This window comes from Fistularia commersonii, chromosome 23 (genome assembly GCF_037954325.1).
Source record: "Fistularia commersonii isolate RoL2024-O1a breed Wild chromosome 23, RoL_Fcom_v1.0, whole genome shotgun sequence".
Classification (NCBI taxonomy): Eukaryota; Metazoa; Chordata; class Actinopteri; order Syngnathiformes; family Fistulariidae; genus Fistularia; species Fistularia commersonii.
In genome coordinates this window covers 2,294,154-2,317,444 of record NC_141306.1, presented here as the reverse complement: position 1 = coordinate 2,317,444, position 23,291 = coordinate 2,294,154, and the positions used below count along the sequence as shown (strand labels likewise).

General features: G+C 39.5%; 1 protein-coding gene across 1 annotated transcript in view; it reads left to right on the top strand.

Annotated features, from left to right (window-relative positions):
• The window catches only part of LOC147220612 (netrin receptor DCC-like), a 46,618-nt gene that overhangs the window by 4,213 nt on the left and 19,114 nt on the right, over positions 1 to 23,291 (top strand). The window contains exons 2-3 of the mRNA XM_086170102.1: positions 1,504 to 1,658; positions 3,017 to 3,137. Of these exons, the coding sequence (XP_086026228.1) occupies positions 1,504 to 1,658; positions 3,017 to 3,137 (276 nt within the window). The remainder of the gene's footprint in view (positions 1 to 1,503; positions 1,659 to 3,016; positions 3,138 to 23,291) is intronic.

The window sequence follows — 23,291 nt, the reverse complement described above, 5'->3', positions numbered from 1 at the left end:
CTTTTTTTTTTTTTTTCAAGTTTGCGCAGTCATACCTTCACCCAGATGGTTCATCCCGTCCAAATATTGCCGGTAAACAACATCATATTCCCTCCTTTCATAAATCCAAGCATTAAATTGGGGCATCAAATCTGGGATTTTGTGTGTATTTTTTCTAGAGAAGCCGGTCTCAGGTGTTTACAGCATGCTGAAAGTAGGGCTTAGTTATTTGGGGCGTCAACACCGTTAGCGTATCCTCTCGCTTTTTGCCTCAGCGTATACGGCTACCTTATTGCTTCTCAGATAGCGGCGCATGACCCCAGGGAACATGCTTATGTTGTGGCATTAGCTACATATGAAGTGCAGTGGACAAACTCTCAGGAGACATCATGGATAATATTTAACAGGGATGAGAAGGAGAAAAACTAAGTCGACCGAAAGCTAACATAAATCGTAGCTTCTTGCTACATAACTCTGACGAGTGTTATTATTGTTTAAAAGTATTGTCAGCGGACAGCATGAAACCAAATAAATTAAGACATCTCTTTAAAGACGTTACACTCCTATATTTTGTTATTTATCATTTATTTAATAATTTTTCAGCGAAAACCAAATGTTGCTAGCAATCAGCGAGCACTGTTATGTTAATACTCCTTGTTGCAATTTGATCTGTATATATATATACATATATTTTTTTTAGTTTTTCTTTTCTTCAATGTTAATAAGGATACAAGGTAGTCTAGACGTGTACATATAACAATAACAAAACGCAAGACCTTTAATTTTCAGGTAGTCTTATGGTCATGTAACATGATGTGACACCGGTCACGAACAGCTAACAGATCCATTTTTTTCAAAATCGCCAAAAGCCAACCCAGGTCACAAACCATTTCCTTGCACCGACCTGGACGAAAAGCTAATATAAACTACGGAAGTCAAGACATTTTGTGTAACTACTGTTTTTCCCACCATTATTTTGACGTTATAACACTTAAAACCCTCATGCTAGCAATGTTTAGTACATGCTAATATATAGGCGCATATCAGTGCTTGTTATTTTGTCCTGCAGCTCCAGCTATATTGTGAAATCTCCTCCACTTTATTATTGTGTTTATTTCTCTGTCTTCTTATTTCTATATTTAGTCTAATCTATTTACATTTTGCGTGGAGAATTTCCAAAAAGGTTGCCTGTTTATTGTTAGGCTGAAGGTTAAATACTTAGCATTTCGTCTTGTTACACTCATTTTGCTTTCTTGTCCATCCTTGTCATCACTATTGTTCTTTTTTTTCTTTTAAATCAAAAATCAACATATGAACACACATTGTTTTCCTGAATTAAAGCTTAATAAAACTGATTTATATCTAGAACACTGTGAGATCCGCGTTAATGAGATCAGATATATCATCAGCCCGGCGCTAATGGCGCTAATTAGCCGATTGCAGAGGTGCAACGATGCAGATGTTGTCGAAACGTTCGCCGCTGATATATATATATATATTTTTTTCCCCTTTTGCCCTTCACAGTTCCTCCTCAGTTCCTGAACTACCCGACCAACACACACGCGTACGAATCCACCGACATCGAGCTGGAGTGCGCCGTGACGGGAAACCCTCCGCCCGCCATCCGCTGGATGAAGAACGGCGAGGAGGTCATCCCCAGCGACTATTTCCAGATCGTGGTCAGTCGGAGAACATGGCTTTTCGTGCAATTCCTGAAATGATAACCTGAGGGAAGATTCTTCGTTCTTCTGGGTGGAAGTTAAAGGGATGGTTTTTAGTAATTTGCATGAAATTATTTTCACATTATTTTTTTTAAAGAAATTTGCAAGAATTTATTTTTCCAATGTCTTTCAGTAACTTGCATGAAATTATTTGCACTTTTTTTTTTTTTAGAAATTTGCAAGAATTTATTTTTCCTAATATCTTTCAGTAATTTGCATGAAATTATTTTCTCTGTTTTGGTTTGTTTTTTGCTAATTTTCATGCAAGAATATTATTCATCTTTTGGGCGACTTTTTAATTAATAGTGGGTAATTGCAAAAATCACCTGAATTGCCTTTTTTCTAATTTCAGTTTTCATTTTTTTTTTATTTTATTTTTTTTTAGATGGTTAGAATATGTTCAGTTATATTTTTATTTTATTTTATATTAAGATGATTTCTAGGAGAGCTCCTTTTTTGGTATTTACTTAATATCGGGGAACTGCATGGATTTTCATTTTTAATATATTCAATTTTTAAAATGTCAATTAATTTTTTATTTCAATTTTATTCATTTTTATATCATTTCATTAAAAGGTGATTTATTGGAGAACTCTTCTTATTTGGTATTCATTCAGTATTGGGGAATTCCATGGATTATAATTTTTTCGAATATATCTTTTTTTTTGATCTTTAAACTCATTTTTCACATTTATAATATAAAATGTATAATAATAATAAACCGGTTTCTTGGAGATTTCTTTTTCAGGCATTCACTTAATATCAGGGAATTGCATGAATTATTATTTTTTTATATATTTTTTTTTTCATCGTAATTTATTGTATTTCAATTTTCATTTTAAGTAGAAAATATAATTTAACGTTATTTTCCCTTGACACCCACCCGCCCCCACATCCGCCCACCTTATTCGGATTTATTTTTACGGATTTAAATTCCACCCGGAGAGGCGTTTTCACTTCGTCTGCGGCACAATCTCATCATCTGGATATCAATCGTGATCTGTAATCACATAATCTAGAGACCACACACACACACACACACACACACACACACACACACACACACACAGACAATCCCTAATGCAATTCTCATGAACCTACTAACCTACTATCTTAATGACACTCAGATTTGGCTTCGATATTTACTTGGATTTAAAAGATCTGATGCGATTTTTGGGGATTCTGAGTCCGTGTCACCCCCAGATGTTTGAAGATTGTGATCTGCAAGACGTTCAGGAGGAGTTCCTCCAACTGTGGTAACCATGGAAACCGTGGAAACGCTCTAAATCTATTTTTTTTTTTTTTTTTCCCCCCAGGACGGCAGCAACCTGCAGATCTTGGGTCTGGTGAAGTCGGACGAGGGATTTTATCAGTGCATCGCGGCGAACGCAGCCGGAAGCTCGCAGGCCATGGCTCAGCTTCTCCTCCGAGAGCCAGGTAGGACCCAACACACACACACACACACACACACACACACACACCAGAATTACCCGACGTCCCTTCAGGCGAACAGACCCGCCCCTGGTTCAGCCTTCATCTCCACGCCCGTCATTTCCTCTGACCTCAAGTCATTTTTTTTCTCCCTATTCCCCCCCCCCCCATCCGTCTCCTCAGCAGGAAAGAAATAAGAAATAAAAAATAAAAATAAAAATAAACCCTCGTGGCGTTTGTTGATAAATGAAGGAAAGAGACGGGTTTTTAAGCTCATCGCCGTGTGATTGCGGCTGAAAAATTAAACCCCCCCGAGGTTCAGCTGCCCTTAAAGTTTTAACCGAGGGAAGAATGAGACGCATAGTGATGAGGAGCCGGTCGTCCCGGGAGGATTTTAAAATCTATTATTTTTTAAAAACATCCCGTTATTAATCGTTTATTAACGTGTAATATTCACCATAATGGCGCCGCAACGTCCGCCATGTGTTGGGATTTGATGAGTTGTGTGTCAGTTGTGTTGCGGTGAATCATCTGGTGCGACATCGGTGATTGCTGCCAACTATGACGCGCACACACACACACACACACACACTCACACATATGCACACACACACACGCACATGCATATTGATGCGAATGGCTCAGCTGGTCTCTGAAACACATGAATCAGCACAACAGAATCTCACTGCTTGAAAAAAGAAATACTGTGTGTTTGTGTGTGTGTGTGTGTGTGTGTGTGTGTGTGTGTGTATCAAGATTATTCTGCTTGATTCATGAGCCTGCATTTTGCAGGGCTTCAGTGTGGAAGCTTCACACACTGTGAGCTCTCTGTGTATAAACACACACACACACACACACATGTATGAGTGGCTCAACTTATGTCACTTGAGATAAACCAAAACCGTGTGTGTGTGTGTGTGTGTGTGAGCATAGATACACAGCTCACAACACTGGATGCACACACACACACACACACGTTGTGAAGGGTTGTCCTTGTGTCCGGGATACACCAGTGTCACCAAGCCAGTTGTTTACAACGGTTGCCATGGTAACAGCATTACATAATCTCATATAATAACAAAAAAAAGCAGTCCAAATTGAGTTCGATATTTTATTTTATTTTCAAACAACTTATCAAATCAGCTCCTATCGATCCCCCCCCCCCCCCCGTCCCCCGTCATCCCGACAGACCATAATATGCGGAGGCTCTGCGCTCAGGTGACAATGAGCCCCGTCAGCAAAGTGGCCGTTTCTTTCTTCCTTTGTCTGCACTTTAATTACATTTCAGGGCTCTTCTGCTTAGCAGGTGGCACAGATGGCAACACACACACACACACACACACACACACACACTCACACACTATTAGCAGGGTCAGATGTTTGGTGTTATCACCACGTTACTGTCACCGCGGGCTGTTGCAGCATGATCATGAGATATTAGTGTGTGTGTGTATGTGTGTGTAATGTGTGTATACCATCTTGTTAACTTTGATGATGATGCCAGAACTCTTGATCATTGGACTGTTCCGTCTTATACACTCACTCATACACACACACACACACACACACACACACACACACACAAGCGAGAGCAACAGCGCGAGTGAGAAAGAGAAGAAGAAGACGATGCAGAGAAGCAGGTTCGACAGAGGCACGTGATTGGCTGAGGCCTTAATTCGAGGGATGTGATTGGATGAGAAGTTAATTGGAGGGATGCGATTGGCTGAGAGGTTAATTGGAAGTTTATGATTGGTTGTGAGGTTAGAATGAAGCAAAGGGTGGCTTTGGCTGCCCTTGAAGGGAGCAGCTCTGAGGAAGTGTGTGTTTGTTTTTGTGTGTGTGTGTGTGTGTGTGTGTGTGTGTGTGTGTGTGTGTGTAACAGTACGGGTCTCTATATATCCACAGAGTTTATAGCGTGGACACTGACTGATGCGTTCGATGACTCGGCCGCCCGGTTCGATCTCTGGGCGTCGGCTGTCAAACTCTTTCGGCCGTTAAACCAATCCATTAGCAAAATTACTGGCGGGCCTCGGGGAGGCTTGTGTGTGTGTGTGTGTGTGTGTGTTGTCATGTGGCTGGATAAACGAGGTAAGGAAATGTATCTGTGGCTTCTTCGGCCGGCTCGTCCGCGAGCGGGACTTAAAAATATATAAATAAACGAACAGATCCATTTTTTTAATTTCATTTAAAGCGAGCATGAAGCCGCGTCCATCCGTCTTTCAACCAGACAGCCCTGCGTCTCGCTTTGCGTGTGTGTGAGTGTGTGTGTGTGTGTGTGTGGTGTGTGTGTGCGTGTGTGTGTGATACAGCAGCGTTGCCCCGTTCAATCAGCGCTCTGGATCAAAACCAGGACTTTTGTCCAGGAGTCTTCAAGGCTCCTTTCACCATCAACCATTTATCCTGGAGCTCGGAGACTATATCTATTTATCATTATTATTATTATTATTATTATTATTATTATTATTATTATTATTATTAAAATTATTATTGTTGTTGTTAGATGTAGTTTATATTATTATTATTATTGTTATTATTTATTTATTTATCTATCTATATTTATTTATTTATTTATTTATTTATTTATTTATTTATTTATCGTTATTATTATTATTACTGTGATTGTATTCTTCTTATAATTCATATATTTAGTATTTGTTATATTACTAATATTTATTTATCCTTATTTATATCACATGTGTTTATTTTTGATTATCCTTAATATCCCTACCATTACCTCAGTACGATTATGACAATTGCATCCTTAATGTTATTATTATTATTATTATTGTTATTATTATTATTATTATTATTTATTTCATTATGATTACAGTTAAATATTGTATTCCTCTTATAATTATCATTTTTACTATTAGCATCATTGCTACTATTTATTATTTGTGGGTATTTTTATTTTTGATTTCTTATTATTATGATTATGATATTATATCCTCATTATTGCTATTATTAGTATTCATAATATTACTAGTTGTAGTAGTAGCATAATTATTATTGCTATTATTATTTTATAGTTATTAGATATTTTATTCTTATTCTTCTTGTTATCATTACTATCATTCCTGCTATTTATTTTTTATTATCATTTATATTGTATGTGGTTATTTTCATTATCATTGTTATTATTATTATTATTATTATTATTATTAATTTCATCATTGCTATTATTATCTTTATTCTTGTTGTTTCTTCTTGTGTGTGTATCAATGCACTCACTGTTCATTTAATGGCCTTAACATGCAGTCAGTTGCTTTGTATACTTTCCATATTTAGTATTTTTTATTCCAATATACATTTATCGAACTTTCTGCACACGTCGTCCCTCCGTTGTCAAGGCTCCTCGCTGGCTGTCCTTGCGGCCTCCACCGGTTCAAGGTTTTAATTATTCCCTTCGGTTTTGTCGTTTACCCCTCCTTATTTCTTTCTTTCTTGCTTTGTTTCATTCTGTGTTTCTTAGAACTGGATGCAGCTGTCCATCCACACACACACACACACACACACGCAAACTTACAAACACACACCGTGCAAAGCGCTTACCAGACCAACGGGAGCAACTCAGTATTCAGCTATATGTAAAATATACAGAAAAAAAAAAAAAAAAAAAAAAGGAAAACTGTTAAATAAATCAATTTAATCAATTAAAATTAAATTATTTAAAAGTATGTGTATATATATGGTCACCCAGATGTACATATAGATATAATTATAAAAAAAAAAATCATTCACACACCCACCTGCTGGCGTGCATGCTAGCTGCTAACAGGACCATTAGCATCTCTGTGTGTGTTGCCCGAGGGCACGTCGGCATTCAGGTTTTCTAGCGTTTCATCGGATATCCATCCAAAGCGAGGAGCGCACTTTTCACCGCATTCTAGAGATTATTTTCCGAAATGTTACTCGGCTTATTTGCCGCCGATCCGGGTTTAAACCCATTCAACACGCAAAACAGAGCGAAGCCTTCTCGACCTTTCCGGGCTCCTGTAGTCGCTAATAGCTTTAAGCGAGGTTTTGGGCGGCGAGCGTCCGGGGGCCGAAGCGTCCCGCGGGGTAATCCCATCATCCGGGTCACCATCTGGGCGCCGGCGCCGATTTAATGGCTTACGCTGGAGAAACACCTTCTACTGGAACGAGGTTGGGTTTGGAAAATGTCCTCACAAGATGATGAAAAAAAAAAGAAAAGGAAAAAAGGTGATCAAAAACAATGGCGGACAAAGCAAGGAAATGCAATTGTGTAAACAGAACTGTGCTTGGAACCCCTGCTGAAGTCTTTTTTTTTTATTCATTTTAATTTTATTAGTTTTATTAATTTAATTATTTTTTATTTTATTTTTTATTTCAATTTTATCTTTAATTCATTTTATTTTATTTAATTTTCTAGATCTAGAATCTTCTAGGCTTTCTCAGGGATTAAAAATATTGAATATTTTATTAAAAATATTCATAATTTCCATAATGTTTTTTTGAAGTAAATAAATTTAAAAAATCACATTTTACTTATTCATCTTCTTTGATATAGAAATTACTTGGTCATCTATTTATTTGTTTCGTTCATTTATTTATTGTTTTTTTTTTTTTTTGCAAGCTTATGACATCCTTTTGCTTGTCAAATTGACTTAACTTTCTTGACTAATTTCCCTTTACAAAAATCAATTTGATTTCAAGAGTAATCATGGATGGATTGGATAGTTAAAAATAAAAATAAAAAAAAAATAATAAAAAACAACTCCAATAGGAATATTCTTGCAGGAGCACCCCGGGTCTGGAAAGAGAAACCCGACTTGCGTGTTTTGGTTTCTCCCCGTCGCTGCAGGGTCGCCCGCCATGATGGCTTTTTAACTGTAACTCGTCTACGACGGAAGCAAAACTGGGTCGGCGTGCGCGGACGGAAATGCGTCGGGGTGATGAATTAGTGACATTTGGGCTTTTATTTCCTCCATCACTCTTTTAGCCCTTTGCCTCTGCAGCCGCCCGGCGGCGTTTTTCCTCCCCTCTTTCCCTTCCTCGCATCTGCAGGGCAGAGGAACCAACTCCTGGAAGCTTCATTTCACCGCCACAGATAGTAAATTGTTAATTGCCAGGCAGGAAAACGCTAGAAAAACTTAATATTAGCATTTGGTGCTAATGGGTGACGCTACGATTCCGGATTATTCTTCCGGACGGAGAAAACCTCGATGTATCCGAACGTTCTCCATGATGTCTTCTGTTGCCCGTCGGGTTTTCAGGAGGATCGTTGGAGGCGACGGTGGCGTTTAGACGACGCGGAAAAGGCGTTTTTTTTTTTTTTTTCTGTCCTTGCGACGCTAACCGGGCACGACAACCGTCCGGATCGCATTTGGTTCCAGGATCGAACCTCCTGCGGGGGAAACCTTTAGTTTTGTCTTCCAACAGTATTTGTGGTTTGTTATTCATTAATTCATTCATTCATTCATTCATTATCTATACTAGGCCAGATTTAGAGTCTTACTACCACTCACTCTGATTCATGTGTCCTATAGACGTGCACAACAAATTCACCCTCGCATTTATGCATCAAACAAACATATAAACATTCACCCTTTCATCCAAACGTCAAAGAGAGATGCAATCATCCATCCTTTCATTCACACATAATATGGAGAAATGCAGCAATTATTCACCCTTTCATTCACAGACATGCAATTATTCACCCTTTCATTTGCATGTTGTAAAATACATGCAATTATTCAACCTTTCATTCACGTTATATAAAGAAATGCAATTGTTTACCCTTTCATTCACAGACATGCAATTATTCATACTTTCATTCACATGTTATATAGATAAATACAATTATTCACCCTCTCATTCAAATTATATAGAAAAATGCAATTATATTTACCTTTTCATTCACATGTTTTGAAACAAATGCAATTACTCACCCTTTCATTCCCAGAAATATAATTATTCACCCTGTCATTCACATTGTATAGAAAAATACAATTATATTTACCTTTTCATCCACATGTTATAGAAAGAAATGCAATTTTTCACCCTTTCATTCACATTATATAGAAAATGCAATTATATCTACATGTTATGAAACACATGCAATTATTCACCCTTTCATTCACATGTTATATAGAGAAGTACAATTATTCACCCTTTTATTCACATTAGATAGAGAAATGCAATTATATTCACCCTTTCATTTGCATGTTCTACAAAGAAATGCAATTTATTCACCCTTTCATTCGCATGTTATATAAAGGAATGTAATTTTTCACCCTTTCATTCACATTATGTAGAAAAATGCAATTATATTCACCCTTTCATTCACATGTTATATAAATGCAATTATGTTCACCCTTTCATTCACATGTTATATAAGTGCAATTATGTTCACCCTTTCATTCACATGTTATATAGAGAAGTACAATTATTCACCCTTTCATTCACATTAGATAGAGAAATGCAATATATTCACCCTTTCATTTGCATGTTCTATAAAGAAATGCAATTTTATTCACCCTTTCATTCACAATATATAGAAAAATGCATTTATTCAGCCTTTCGTTCACATGTAAAAAACATGTAATTATTCAGTCTGTCACTTATTTTCATTCAGACATACAACCACTCACCCTCTCACTCACACATTACATAGATCACATATTATTTTCACATCATATAAAGAAACACAACTTTAATGCACACGTCACGCAGAGAAATGCAATAATTCACCCTTTCATTCACACCGCAGGTTATTTAATCAAATGATTAAATCAGATGATAGTTTTACGTTCCCGTGTTAGCAAAAGAAAATCCGGCGAAGAAACAAAAAGTAAACACAGGTTTTCTTCCGCCGCGGTTTGTTTTCCGGGCGGCGCTTTGCTATTATGGTCTGGTTTGATTTGGCTAATGGCCTCCGTCAGCGCAATCAACGAGACGCCCGGGCAAATTACAAACACGATGGATCAAACACACACACACACACACACACGAACGGCAACACTGAAATGTTGACAATAAAAGTCCTTAATGAGTTTATAAACACTTTATTACAATTTAGTACGATTTTTTTTTTTTTTCCTTTATATTGATTTCTAAGTCGCACTGCACGCCACATGCCCATTCTCCATTTTACATTTTTTAATTTTTTTTTTTCCCTCTCCCGCCGTCCGGTTGTTTCTCCTCCGCACCTCGTCATTTCTCGGCCTTTCACGAGAAGAAGAGCGAAAAAAGAAGAAAAAAAACAAAAAACGGAAAGAAAGAAGCGTCCTGGTAGATTATCCTCCGTTTCCTGCGCGATAAAGATGGCGGGATGAGGGTCGGGATGGATGGATGGATGGATGGATGGAGGGAAAATCCAATCGTGCACCGCGAGTGTGTGTGTGTGTGTGTGTGTGTGGAGGCGAGAAGATGAGGCGAGGATATGGGTTGGATGGAGAGAAGAAGAAGAAGAAGAAGAAGAAGAAGAAGAAGGGTGTAAACGGAGGGTCAAGCAAAGGGCAGAGAGAAAGAAAGTGTGTCAGCCATGACAGATTTGTATTCCACAGTGAGCCTGACCGTAGTAAACCACACACACACACACACACACACACACACACACACACACACACACACACACACTTTATCTCCCACACACAGAGAAATGCTTTTACTCCATCACCTCTACTGTTTCTTTCTCCCTCCACTCACACACACACACACACACCCACACACACTTTATTCTACCCCCCCCCGCTCATCTACACAAGTGCATGGAGGGAGGGGGGGGGTGGGGGGGGTCTCTGTCTGTTGCCATGGTGACAACAGACCCCGACTCTCCTGTCCTCTATCCTGTGGAGTGTAAAGGGGGGGGTGACAGGTAGTGATACATATTAAGTGTTTGCCCCCGGAGCAAAGAGGAAGTGTGTGTGTGTGTGTGTGTGTGTGTGGATTTTGACCATTGCTTTATTTTATAAAGTCACACCACAAGACTTTATTTATTATATAGTTGTTTTCATTTTCATTGGTGGTAGCAGCAGTCGTATCCGTATTTGTGTTATTATCATTATTATTAAGATAAGATAAGAACAACTTTATTTATCCCAAAGGAAATTGTTGTGCCAGAGTTTCAAGCAAAAACATAACAATAATAGATAACAGTAGGAAGGAGGGAAAATAAGAAATACAATAAAATATAAATTGTCAAGGTTAAGGCTATCAAGTGTTTTAAGGTTTTAAGTGCAAAGATTTGAAGATTGAAGATAATATTATCATTAAATGCGTTAGTAGTCAAGGGTTGGTTTAAAGTTGTGTGTGTGTATATATATATATATATATATATATATATATATATATATATATATATATATATATATATATATAATAAGTGTATGTGTGTTTATTTATATATTTGTATATGTTAGTACTCTTTGTGTAATCCTTGTTTATTGTGAGTGGTTAAAAACCACCTGCAAATGTGTGTTTGTATATGTGTGTGTGTGTGTGTGTGTGTGTTTGAGTGCAATCAGGCATACTTCCAGATCAACAATCTCCATCAATGAGGTTTAATTGTAAACAAGAGCGAGCACCTCGGGGTGGCCGAGCGTTTTCTAGGCGATCCTGCTCATCTGCAACCAAGGGATTAAAAACAAAACAACCTAAATTACAGTCTTTCTAGCTACTTGCTACAAAATACAGGAACTTTCCAGCTTTAATTTGGTTGCAGGAAGTAACCTTTTCACTGGAAGCTATTCACGGAGCGGAGACATCCAAAAACAAGTCCGGCGCCATCACCATATTAAGGTGGTAGCGGGTGGTAGCGGAACAACAACGGCGGACTCCTAAGTATGTCCGATGCCATGACTCCCAGTCCAAGTAGTCTTGGAATTTACCCTCCTTGTCATTCAGGGTCACTGCAAGCAATAACTCCACCTCCTCATTGGTCCACACCGGTCCTGCGTTGCTTGGCGTTGTTGATGCTCGCCGTAGTAACCACTTTCGGTACGGCGCAGGGAAGGAAAGTGATACCGCCAAGTGCCGGCCTGGCATGTGTACTACAGCGTTTCTGGCGTTCCCCACGGCCTCTTGTAAATGGAGATCGTTTTCAAAACGACCGCTCTGGGAACGACAGGCGCTTTTTGGGCTAAGTTCTAAGAACCAGTTTCTGAGGACTTTCCAGATGGAGTCGCATTCCAGGAACTCGCCTCCTCCTCCTCCTCCGGGGGAACTTTTTGTGTTGTACAGTATCTGGGCAGGCAGTAATGGGGACACTTTAGCGCACCTTCAGCACCACACTCAAAAACAAACCACAAAAAAGACGCTCCATTTCTCATCACTTCTGTGCATTTAGTTGCAACAATGCTTTTTAAAAATGCCGCACCCTGGTCCGCTAGCTTCTTCTTCTTCTCCTTTCGGGTTTTCCCTTCAGGGATCGTCACAGCCAATCAACCTTCTCCCAGATCTTCACCTTGGTTTGGACATGAACGGTAGAGTGTTCAAGTCCAAACCAGTTCAGTCGTCATACCTTTGTCACGGTCATACATGTCCTGCACCCCTGTTACAAATTATTTTTTTCCTTTTGGCTTTTCCCTTCAGGGATCATCACATTGAATCAACCTCCTCCCTCTAAAGCTAGTCTCTTTTTCCTCCTCTCTCACACCAACTACCTTCATATCCTCTCTCACTACATCCCAAAATCTTCTCTTTGGTCTTCCTCTAGTCCTCCTGCCTGGCAGCTCCACCTTCAGCAACCTTCTACCCAGATCTTCACCTTGGTTTGGACATGAACAGAGGAGTGTTCAAGTTCAAATAATTTTAGTCGTCATCCCTTTGTCATGGCCATACATGTCCTGCACTCCTGCCACAAATTCTTCTTTTCCGTTCGGCTTTTCACTTCAGGGATCATCACAGCGAATCAACCTTCTCCCTCTAACCCTATTCTCTTTATCCTCCCCTCTCACACCAACTACCTTCATATCCTCTCTCACTACGTCCATAAATCTTCTCCTTGGTCTTCCTCAAGATCATTTCTAGCAGGAGTATCTGCCAATAGCCCTGGTTTGTGCGTTCCACCAATCAACAAGAACCCATGAGTTCCTGTGGAACTGTGAAAAGACTCTTGCTTCAGAGTAGGAGCTAAAATGGTTCCAGGAACTGCCTTCCAGGAACTAGTGTCTTCCTCCAGAGGGGATTTTTAGCTTTGTATTAGCAGTAAGGCAGTAAGGGACCACGGTAGGAACAGTTTAGTGCAACTCGAGTGCCACAAAGAAAAACAAACCAGACAAGAAGAAGAGGAAAACATGGACAACATGGAGCCAGAAGCTTCCACAGCTTTCCTGGAATAATAACCATGTAGTATCAGATGGGTTGAAGTGCTTCTATCTTCTCCTTTCACCATGTGAAGAACCCCTTTAGCACAGACCTCTTTGTTGCTTCTGTCCATTTTGTAACGAGAAAACAAGCACTCCGCAGTCCCCAAGAAGTATCTGGTACCGGGTGGCTGAGGAGGTCCGCTGTTCACCAATGTCATACAAGTAGGACCCAAAATGGTTCACCTGGTTACAGTTCTAGGACCTTGAAAACGTTCTTACAATTTGAAAGTAACTAATGACGCCAGCTGTTCAGTCCTGTTTAGAGAAGGTAAAGTCTTTAGCTCGACTGAGGCACGAGTGAACAAAAGGGACGCCATCAAGAACATGTCGGCTTCTGACCAAAGCAACCGACGCGTCTTCGTATGCAGACGATTATTTCGTCTCTTCGGATACGTCTTCTCAAATCTCCCACGCTGACGTCTCAAAATGTAGAACTTATTTATTTTTTTCCCCGTCAGTGCCGGCGTCTGGGAGTAAAGCTAACGGTGATTAAATATTAAAAATTCACCCTCATTATATCATAGTTTTAAGACTTTCTTCATCAAGGTCCTTTGAGTGCATCCCTCTGATTCCCGGATGTTATTTGCCGCTGCTTTTGACTTGCGATGCGTTCAGGTGGCTTGGGGAAGTTGACAGATTAATAATAATCATAGTGTTAATAACAATAAATAAGTCTGCATAACATCTGTCTCACATCTATTTAAAGCGGGAGGGATGATTGATGTTTAACGTCAAAAGCACATATCAAGCGGTTCTAACATCAAGAAGACATGAGCGCGTGTCAGACGTGATTTATAAATCACAAAGACTGATTTATCGGGAGGGAGTTACAAAGATGGGAGGTTGTCAGACGCGTGAAGTTTCCCTTTTGACTTTCGTTGTCTCTCCCATGAAATCCACTTCTTACACTTTGTTTCCAGTGATGTGCGGTGAGGTTCACCGCCGGTGCGTCACGCCTACGATGAGGCAGGAGAACTGCGTGCCTCACTTGGTGGCTCTTCGCAGCTGGTTTATGAACGCTCAGCACAAGAAACTAGTAACACATACGGTTGTTGACAAAAGAAACAATTTAATTCATCATGTAATTCATGAAATATTGGCGTTAAGAGAGACAGTAATGCAGTCTTAGTGCAGAGCATGCCAGCTGTCAGCCGTCTTTGAGAGATCTACGGTGAGGCATCACAGTCCGCTGCCTCACCGTATGTCTCTTCTCAGTACTTGAACAGTAAATGTAAAAATCCAGCCATGTTGAATAAAATCTAAAACTGTTGAAGTTAAATGAAAACTACCTTTACAGTGCAAATCACTGATAAATATAACCATTTCTTTTTTTTTTTCATTTTACATTTTTTTTCTTTCCAAGATTGGAAAGTGAGGCACAGCCTCTCCTGCCTCCCCTGGTTCATAGGAAAATAGTACTGAAATGGTTGCATCCTTTGTCGAAATCTTTTTTGTTGCAGCAACTGGACTTGAATTTCTTCACTTTTTTGGACTATAAGCTGCTACTTTTTCTATACGCTTTGAACACAGCGGCTTAAACAACAATGCAGCTAATTTATAGATATTTTTGGCTACGCACCGCCGAAACCTTGAGCTTTGTCACATCGGTCTGATGAAATGATCGCAAAATCGTCTGTGGAGGTTCTCAGTCATCTAGAATTCTTGTCGAAATCTTCTTGTCTTCTCGAATTTCTTCACTTGAACTGTCTTTGACTAAAGAAGTACAAGTCCAGTTGCCAGAAATATACAGTGAAATTCTGAGGTAGTTCAATTCCGACACCGAAAAAGACGGCTTTTCCTTGTCTTATTTGTTATTATCTTTTTCACCACTGTTAAAAAAGCATTTCCGGAATGTAACCTTAACACTGTGAATGTTAAAATGTTTCTTTGTAAATATCTTGCATTACAACGTGGACACCTGCAGCTGAAAGACGTACACTTATAAAGGTAGGGAACAAAAGTATGCAGAAACAAGTTAAGGAAATATATATATTTATTCCGAATACTAAAAACGCTCTCAGCTGCTCAGAAGCAGCTGCAACATATAGATTAAGGCCTCAAAATTCAAAAACTGGGGAAGTCGCGGGCCAACATTGATATTTATTAAACAAAAATCTTCCTCCAGATATAACAATGAACCTTTTCATATGGACCCGAACAAGTTTTGCTTAAAATCCAAATATGGAACAAGAATAGCTTAATACTACACAATATATAACTTAATATTGCACATATGCAAAATTACATTGTCTGCCTAAGTAGCAGGGTGCCGGTATTAGCATAGCATCGCTATGACTACCGTACACAGAGGGTGTTTAGGGTCCTGTTGGGATTTTCGTGCCAAAACAAAAGCAGGAAATTCTGGGATTTGTAGAATTAGCGATACATGCGCGATACATTTGGTAAGACTTTGCGGGCCAAATATGAATAAAGTGCGGGCTAAATTTGGCCCGCGGGCCAGAGTTTGGCACCTATGATATTCAGGACTGTCTCATAATATCTCTATATTTTAATATTCATATCTATATATAGAGAGATATATTATGCATCATATATCATGTTAGAGCATAAAGTATATAACACTATGTATATGTATTATATATATATAATATCTATCATATATTATAATTTATATTTCAATAATATATATGGGACTGTCTCAGAAAATTCGAATATTGTGATAAAGTTCTTTATCTTCTGTGATGCGATAAAAAAAAAAAAAAAAAAAAAAACTTTTCATGATATTCTAATATTTTCAGATAGGATTTTTGAGTTTACTTAAGATGTAAGCCATAATCAGCAATATCAAAATAATAAAAGGCTTGCAATATTTCAGTAGATTTGTAAAGAATCCAGCATGTTTTTTTTTTTTTTGTAATCGCATTACAGGAGATAAAGAAATTTATCACAATATTCAAATTTTTCGAGACAGTGCCGTCGAGGGAAACCCCAGAGGACAAGAACTCCAGGAGAAAGTGTGTATGCGACCTTCTCGCTGTGAGAGGTGGAAGCAAGAAGGTTCACGTCTGCTGGTCTGCAGGTCGGGGGTTGAAATATGTGGAGATATTTTTCTTCTCTCATAACGCCGATGTTTGTGCAGCCTCGGCCTTCATCGACCGCCGGACGTAGAAGGTCGCCCTTTGGCCTTCGCGAGTGTGTGTGTGTGTGTGTGTGTGTGTGTGATTGCATGTGTATTCCTGTCAATTGATTGGTCGAGTCACCGTGCTACAAGTGTGTGTGTGTGTGTGTGAGTTGTGTCAGTCAGAGGGGGTTGGTGGCTCTTCCATCATTGATTCTTTGTGATGAAACACCTTTCCATCAGTTCCTTCATCACTGCTCAGCAGGGTGAGTGTGTGTGTGTGTGAGTGTGTGTGTGTGTGTTGAACATACGGTTATTTCCAACCCAGGGATTCTGCCAACAATTCTCACATTTTCCCTGCACTTTTTTTTTTTTTTTTTTTTTTTTAAATGCAGTGTAAACAGTGGCGGTTTTAGGAGTTACTGGTTGCCATAGCAACCTCGCTCTAAACCATCACGGTTTCACATTTGACACGAAGCACACAGGAGGTCAACCCGGAGTTTTCAAAGGGTCGGGGGTCTCGTATTAATGGAAGCACAAACCGAAGTAAAGAATAGACCTGCAGATTATATGAGGGAAAAAAAAAAAAAATCACCTGCAAAAAATGGATTTTAGCAAAAATCAAAGCATGGAAAATAATCAGCTATAATAGAAATGAAGGTGATCAGAACAAAAAATGAAATAAAAAAGGATTCTGACAAAAATAAAATAGTCTGCAAGCAGAATGAAGGGCAAAGGAACAGAGCAGAGTGAGCGATTGGAAAGTAATAAAAAAAAAAGAACATTGCAAATGGTGAGCCTCTGTAGCCAAATGTGACAATGAAGAAATATAGCCAGTTGATATAAAAATATACAAATATGGCCAACAACTAAAGCATTAGATTAGTTGTGAGGGAAAAAAAAAAAAAAGACATAATAAAATGTTTATATGTATAATTTTTTTTTTTCACATATATTTATTCATATATATTTATGAAAAAAAGCATTTTTCTATTTTTTTTTTTCAAATTTTTAAACAGTTACATATTCTGCATAATAATAAAAAAAAATAAAAGTCTTGATAATTACGTAATCTTCGGTCACTCTCCTTTTTGACACAGTACAATAATTTTTAATGATATTTTTCATTATATATATCTATTATTATATTTCAATATTAAAATAATCTCAATTCTGTTTTACTTTTTTTTTTTTTTTTTTTGAAACATATGTATGAATTTATGTTCAACATGGGAAAGGATTTTTTTCAACCTCAGTCTTGACAACCGATCATTTTTTCCATAAAGGACACATTTGCGTCAAACCACTCCAACACTTCATCTGTTTTATGGTTTTATTCTTAAATCACTGCTTGAACAGACGTTTTGTTGTCGTCGTCTCGTCAAACCCCGACAGTTAAGGTCACCGCGGCATCGATTGACATTTTTTTTTTTTATTAAACCGGAGCTCCTGTGTGGAAAAGATCACCTCTGAACCCCTTTGCTGTTTTATTTTTCCCTAATCTGGATTTAAAACTTACAGTCGCTCTCCCGAATGCTAAGCGATACTAAAACGCCTCGAGACTGTCGGCCTCTGACGAAACTTTTTTCACATTCGTCACTCGGGTCATTTTTGTATTTTTTTATTTTTGGTCGTGTCACCGCTTTGATGCGAATCACTAAACAGGAAGTAAATTAAATTCAACGCCGTGTTATAATAAAGGCTTTTATTAGAGCCGGCGCTGGACGTTTACAACCGCCATAAAGCATGAGATACACTGCGGCGGGTGATTGTGGAACCCCTTTATATACACTGAAAAAAATAAAGGGAACACTTAAAAAACACATCCTAGATCTAAATGAATGAAATATTCTTATGAAATACTTTGCTCTTTACACAGTTGAATGTGCTGACAACAAAATCACACAAAAATGATCAATGGAAATCAATTGTATCAACCCATGGAGGTCTGGATTAGGAATCACACTCAAAATTAAAGTGTAAAAACAAACTCCAGGCTGATCCAACTTTGATGTAATGTCCTTAAAACAAGTCAAAATGAATCTGTGTTGCTTCCTGAGTGGACACTATGATTTCACACAAGTGGGATTGACTTGGAGTTACATTGTGTTGTTCAAGTGTTCCCTTTATTTTTTTGAGCAGTATATATACCCCAATAAAATACACGTTAAGCAAAAACACAGAAGATGTAGCACGGAACATTAGCATCAGGCGTTATTCTGCATCTTCATCTGAAACTGATTTTTTTTGTTTTTAAAAAACAAGATTTCTGACTCATTTGAGTCCTAAATGCAGCACGATCTCGTTGCAAACCCCTGTATGTGTGTGTGTGTGTGTGTGTGTGTGTGTGTATTATTACCGGCTGATGACGCCCCAAAGTTGCAACATGTGCCCTAGATTTTCTGCCAACGTTCATGGAACCACTGGACACGCGGTAGAAACGCACCTGGAATCACTGCGTACATGCTTTTACTGGAAATTGCAGCCACACACACACTCACACACACACACACACACACACACACACACACAGGCCCTTTGCAAAATGTGACTTTTTGTGCCGCTCCCCAAGCGCGCACATAGCTTTCAGGGTGAATTTCTACACACACGGCTTTCACAGTAAATTACCGAAAAAACACAGATACGCGGTGGCATGTACACACACACACACACACACACACACAAACACACACACAAGACAAGTTACAAATCACACACCGGTACAGCGGAGTATTATTTAGTGTGTTTTACGCATTGTCCCTTTAGAATACGCCGGGATCGCTGTCGGAACCAGCCGGGAATCAGGAAGTGATTGTTTATTGCTAACTTGTTGGTTTGAAAAGTACAAGAAAAGAACATTAGTATGGGAGGCGTTTGTTGTTTTCCATCCCGGGAAAGAAGCAAGGTTGCACTTTTTAATATTTTATGATGTACAGTATGTCATTTTAATCATCCATTTATCGTTCATTATTAATGATCACGATTTGACAGTTCCAGTTCGCTTTGTAATCCGGAAAATCTCTGATCACCAGTTTCCACTTATATTGTGCTTTCACATCTTGCTGTTCCAAATATGTTACAAGGGACGACATTCACGCATTCGTGCACCGATGGCACCTTCCCAAAGTTTCTCCCCATGGTACGCTTAGAAAGCATACGGTCTTAGAGTCGGGAGCAACTTTCCCCAAGTTGCTCCAGCGCTATGCTAAGCAAGGCACATAGCATACCGTTAGTTGCAACCTTTCCTAAGTTGCTCCTGATAGTATGTTCAGCAAGGCACTAAGCATACCGTTGGGTTCAACCTTCCCCAAGGTGCTTCTAATGGTATGCTAAGCAAGGTGCAAAGCATACCATTGGGTGCAACCTTGCGCAAGTTGCTCCTGATAGTTCAGCAAGGCGCTAAGCATACCATTAGCTGCAACCTTCCCCAAGGTGCTACTGATGGTATTCTATGCAAGGCGCAAAGCATACCATTGGGTGCAACCTTCCCCAAGTTGCTCCCGATGGTATGCTAAGCAAGCCGCTAAGCATACCGTCAGGAGCAACCTTGCCCGTATGAATGAATTAGATTCAGACTACATTTTTACTACTATAAATGGTCAATGGAGTAGAGGTTCGTAGATTGCTTTCGACCTTTCACACGTGAATGGTGGCACAGCTGCCACTCGAGACGCTGACAAGAGCGACTCGGTAGTACAAAGTCTTGCACGGGAATATGTAGAAGGGAGGGAGTGGGCATTGAATCGCCAACCTCCTGATTGGAGGGACTCCCAGTCTACCAGCTGAAACACTTTTGGATGGGATCACCAGAAGGAGCTGAGCCAAAAGGCAACCTTTGCTCCTCTGCAACCAGGAGTAGACAGATGTGGAGGCTCGGAACATATGCTCCGGATGCCTCCCTGGCAAGGTGGTCCAGGGAGGTCCCACCAGGAGGAGGCCCTCAGAGAAGAACCAGCACATGCCGGACGTCTCGGTTCCTCGGCTAGCCTTGAGGAGCCGGACCAAGAAGACAATTTGGGTATCTCTGCTTCCGCTGCTGCCCCCGTGACTCCACCCTGGATAAACATCAGAAGATGGATTGTTCCATCCGCACAAGACCCTGTCAAGCATCATGCACCTGCTTTCCTTCCAGAGCAACGGTTGCCGTCCACGTTGCTCTGTATCCCCTTTTATGGCAACAGCCAGTGTCTTCTACTGCTTCCTTGTTCTGGGGAAAAAAGATTTAGCACAATGAAGACTAAAATGTAAACGTCATGTGACCCAGTTACAGCTTCCTGCTTTTCATTTCTTTTTTGCCACTTCGTGGAGTCCTCGAGTGCTTTCTTTTCTATAAAGAAAAAAAAAAAAAAAAATATATATATATATATATTTTTTTTTTTTTTCAATTCAGAATAAAACCATAAAACAGACAAAGTGTTGGAGTGGTTTGACGTAAATGTGTCCTTTACGGAAAATTGATCGGTTGTCAAGACTGAGGTTGAAAAAAATCCTTTCCCATGTTGAACATAAATTCATACATATGTTTCAAAATGTAAAAAAAAAAAAAAAAAAAAAATTAAAACAGAATTGAGATTATTTTAATATTGAAATATAATAATAGAAAAATATAATAATAAAAAATATCATTAAAAATTTATTGTACCTATGTGTCAAAAAGGAATGCTCAGCTAAAGAGACCGAAGATTACCTAATTATCAAGACTTTTATTTTTTTTATTATTATGTAGAATATGTAACTGTTTAAAATTTTGAAAAAAAAAAATAAAATAAAATGTTTTTTTTTTATATATATATACGTGTATAGACAGGCTTTTATTCAACTTTCATCCATTAGTGTCGGCCCTACCTTCAGGTCAGTCGGTTGCTCCCAGACTCGCACAAACACACACACACACACACACACACACACACAAACACACACACACACACATTTCAGATGTTAAAGATTTTACCCACCCACTTACAGCGGTTGAGATTTACAGGAATAAATATCAATTTAAGAGGAATGTCTGTGCGCGCATGTGTGTGTGTGTGTGTGTGTACATGCATGTGTGCGTATGTGTGTGTGTGTGTGTGTGTGTGTTAACGACAGCTGGCTGAAATGAGCCCTGAAATTGAGTGCAGACAGAAGTAGTATGAATGTGAAGCGGAGTGAAGCTGAGACAAGCGAGCGAGCAGAGACGATTCCTGCGACCAAATAGAGGCCGGAAGAAAAAGAAAAGGGATTAAACGCAAAAAAAGACGATTAGAAGGTGGAAGAAGGAGGGCGCGGTTATCGATAAACGGAGGATGAGGGGTTTTTAGCTCGTGTCCGGACGCTACGTCGCTGATATTTATGCTCTTTGTGCAAAACTTGACCTTGGATTTTGCTTTTCATTCGAGTCTCCGGGTCTAATGAGGTTGTAGATCTCGGTACCTGCTAGCGTTAGCGTTAGCGACGGCGTCGGAGCCAGTGATATGAAACAATGGGGGCCCCGTTTGGCGGCGGCGGGAACAGATGGCGGCGGATGTAACAATAGAAGGCTTCGAACGAGCACGCCGGGAAAGCTGCTGTTATAATAATCATAATAACCGTAATAGCACAAAAAAAAAAAAAATCAAACACGAAACGGCTCAGATGATTGCATTTGAATCCGAGAAAATTAGCTTTCTAAAAAAATCAACGTCAGGGATTCACGCCCTGAAGGCACCACGGTGCAATCGGGGTGGTTAGAAGGTCTTTTTTTTTCCAAAATACGACCAACATACGGTGTTGCAATGTCCTCCGCTTCTTCTTCACCCGGTCCAGAACGTCGACCTGACGCTGCCGATGGCGCCCGACCTCCAGGAAGCCTTGCGCCGCCGCCGACGTTTGTCTTTCTTAGCTCGCTGCTGCAAGATCTGCAACATCTGCAAGATCCGGGAGATGTTCTCCTGCCAGCTTCTCCAACCAACACATGAATAATCATTGTGATCAGAAGTAGGACACGACAGCCAGGCTGCATTTATACAAAGATCAGTCCTAATAATGCACCGTGGCAGCTTTGTGTGGCACACACACACACACACACACACACACACACACACACACAGACTGGCGAGCAGTTTGGATCGATGCTGGTTTGTGGTCCGGCGGGGACTCAAAGGTCCGATGGCAGGAAGGTTCACCTCGGTTACAAAAGAGCGGGAGCAGAGTAGAAAGGGGCGACGCGGAATTAACCCGGAGCTGAAGTGCTGACAGCAAGTGTGTGTGTGTGTGTGTGTGAACTGGATACTTGATTTTAGAAACTAGGTGCTTTCAGTCTTCCGGTTATCGTGTCGTCGACAAACGTGATGCATCGGGATTCAGCCATGTAAAGGTTGTAATGCTAACCCTGCTAGCTAAAACTATAGCTATAACTATAGCTGCTATATACTATATACTGCTATATACTGCTAAAAACTATAAATATAAACTGCTTATATCTATATACTGCTAATAACTATAGCTATATACTGCTTAAAACTATAAATATAAACTGCTTATAACTATATTTTGCTAATAACTATAGCTAGATACAGCTAAAAAGCTATAGCTTTATAATTCTATACTGCTAAAAAAACGGAACACTGAAGTATCACATCGAACCGCAAACTGCAAAGTAGAGGGTCCACTGTATACACGTCTGTGTGTGTGTGTGTGTGTGTGTGCGTGTGTGTGTGCGTGTGTGTGTGTGAACTGGATACTTGATTTTAGAAACTATGTGCTTTCAGTCTTCCGGTTATCGTGTCG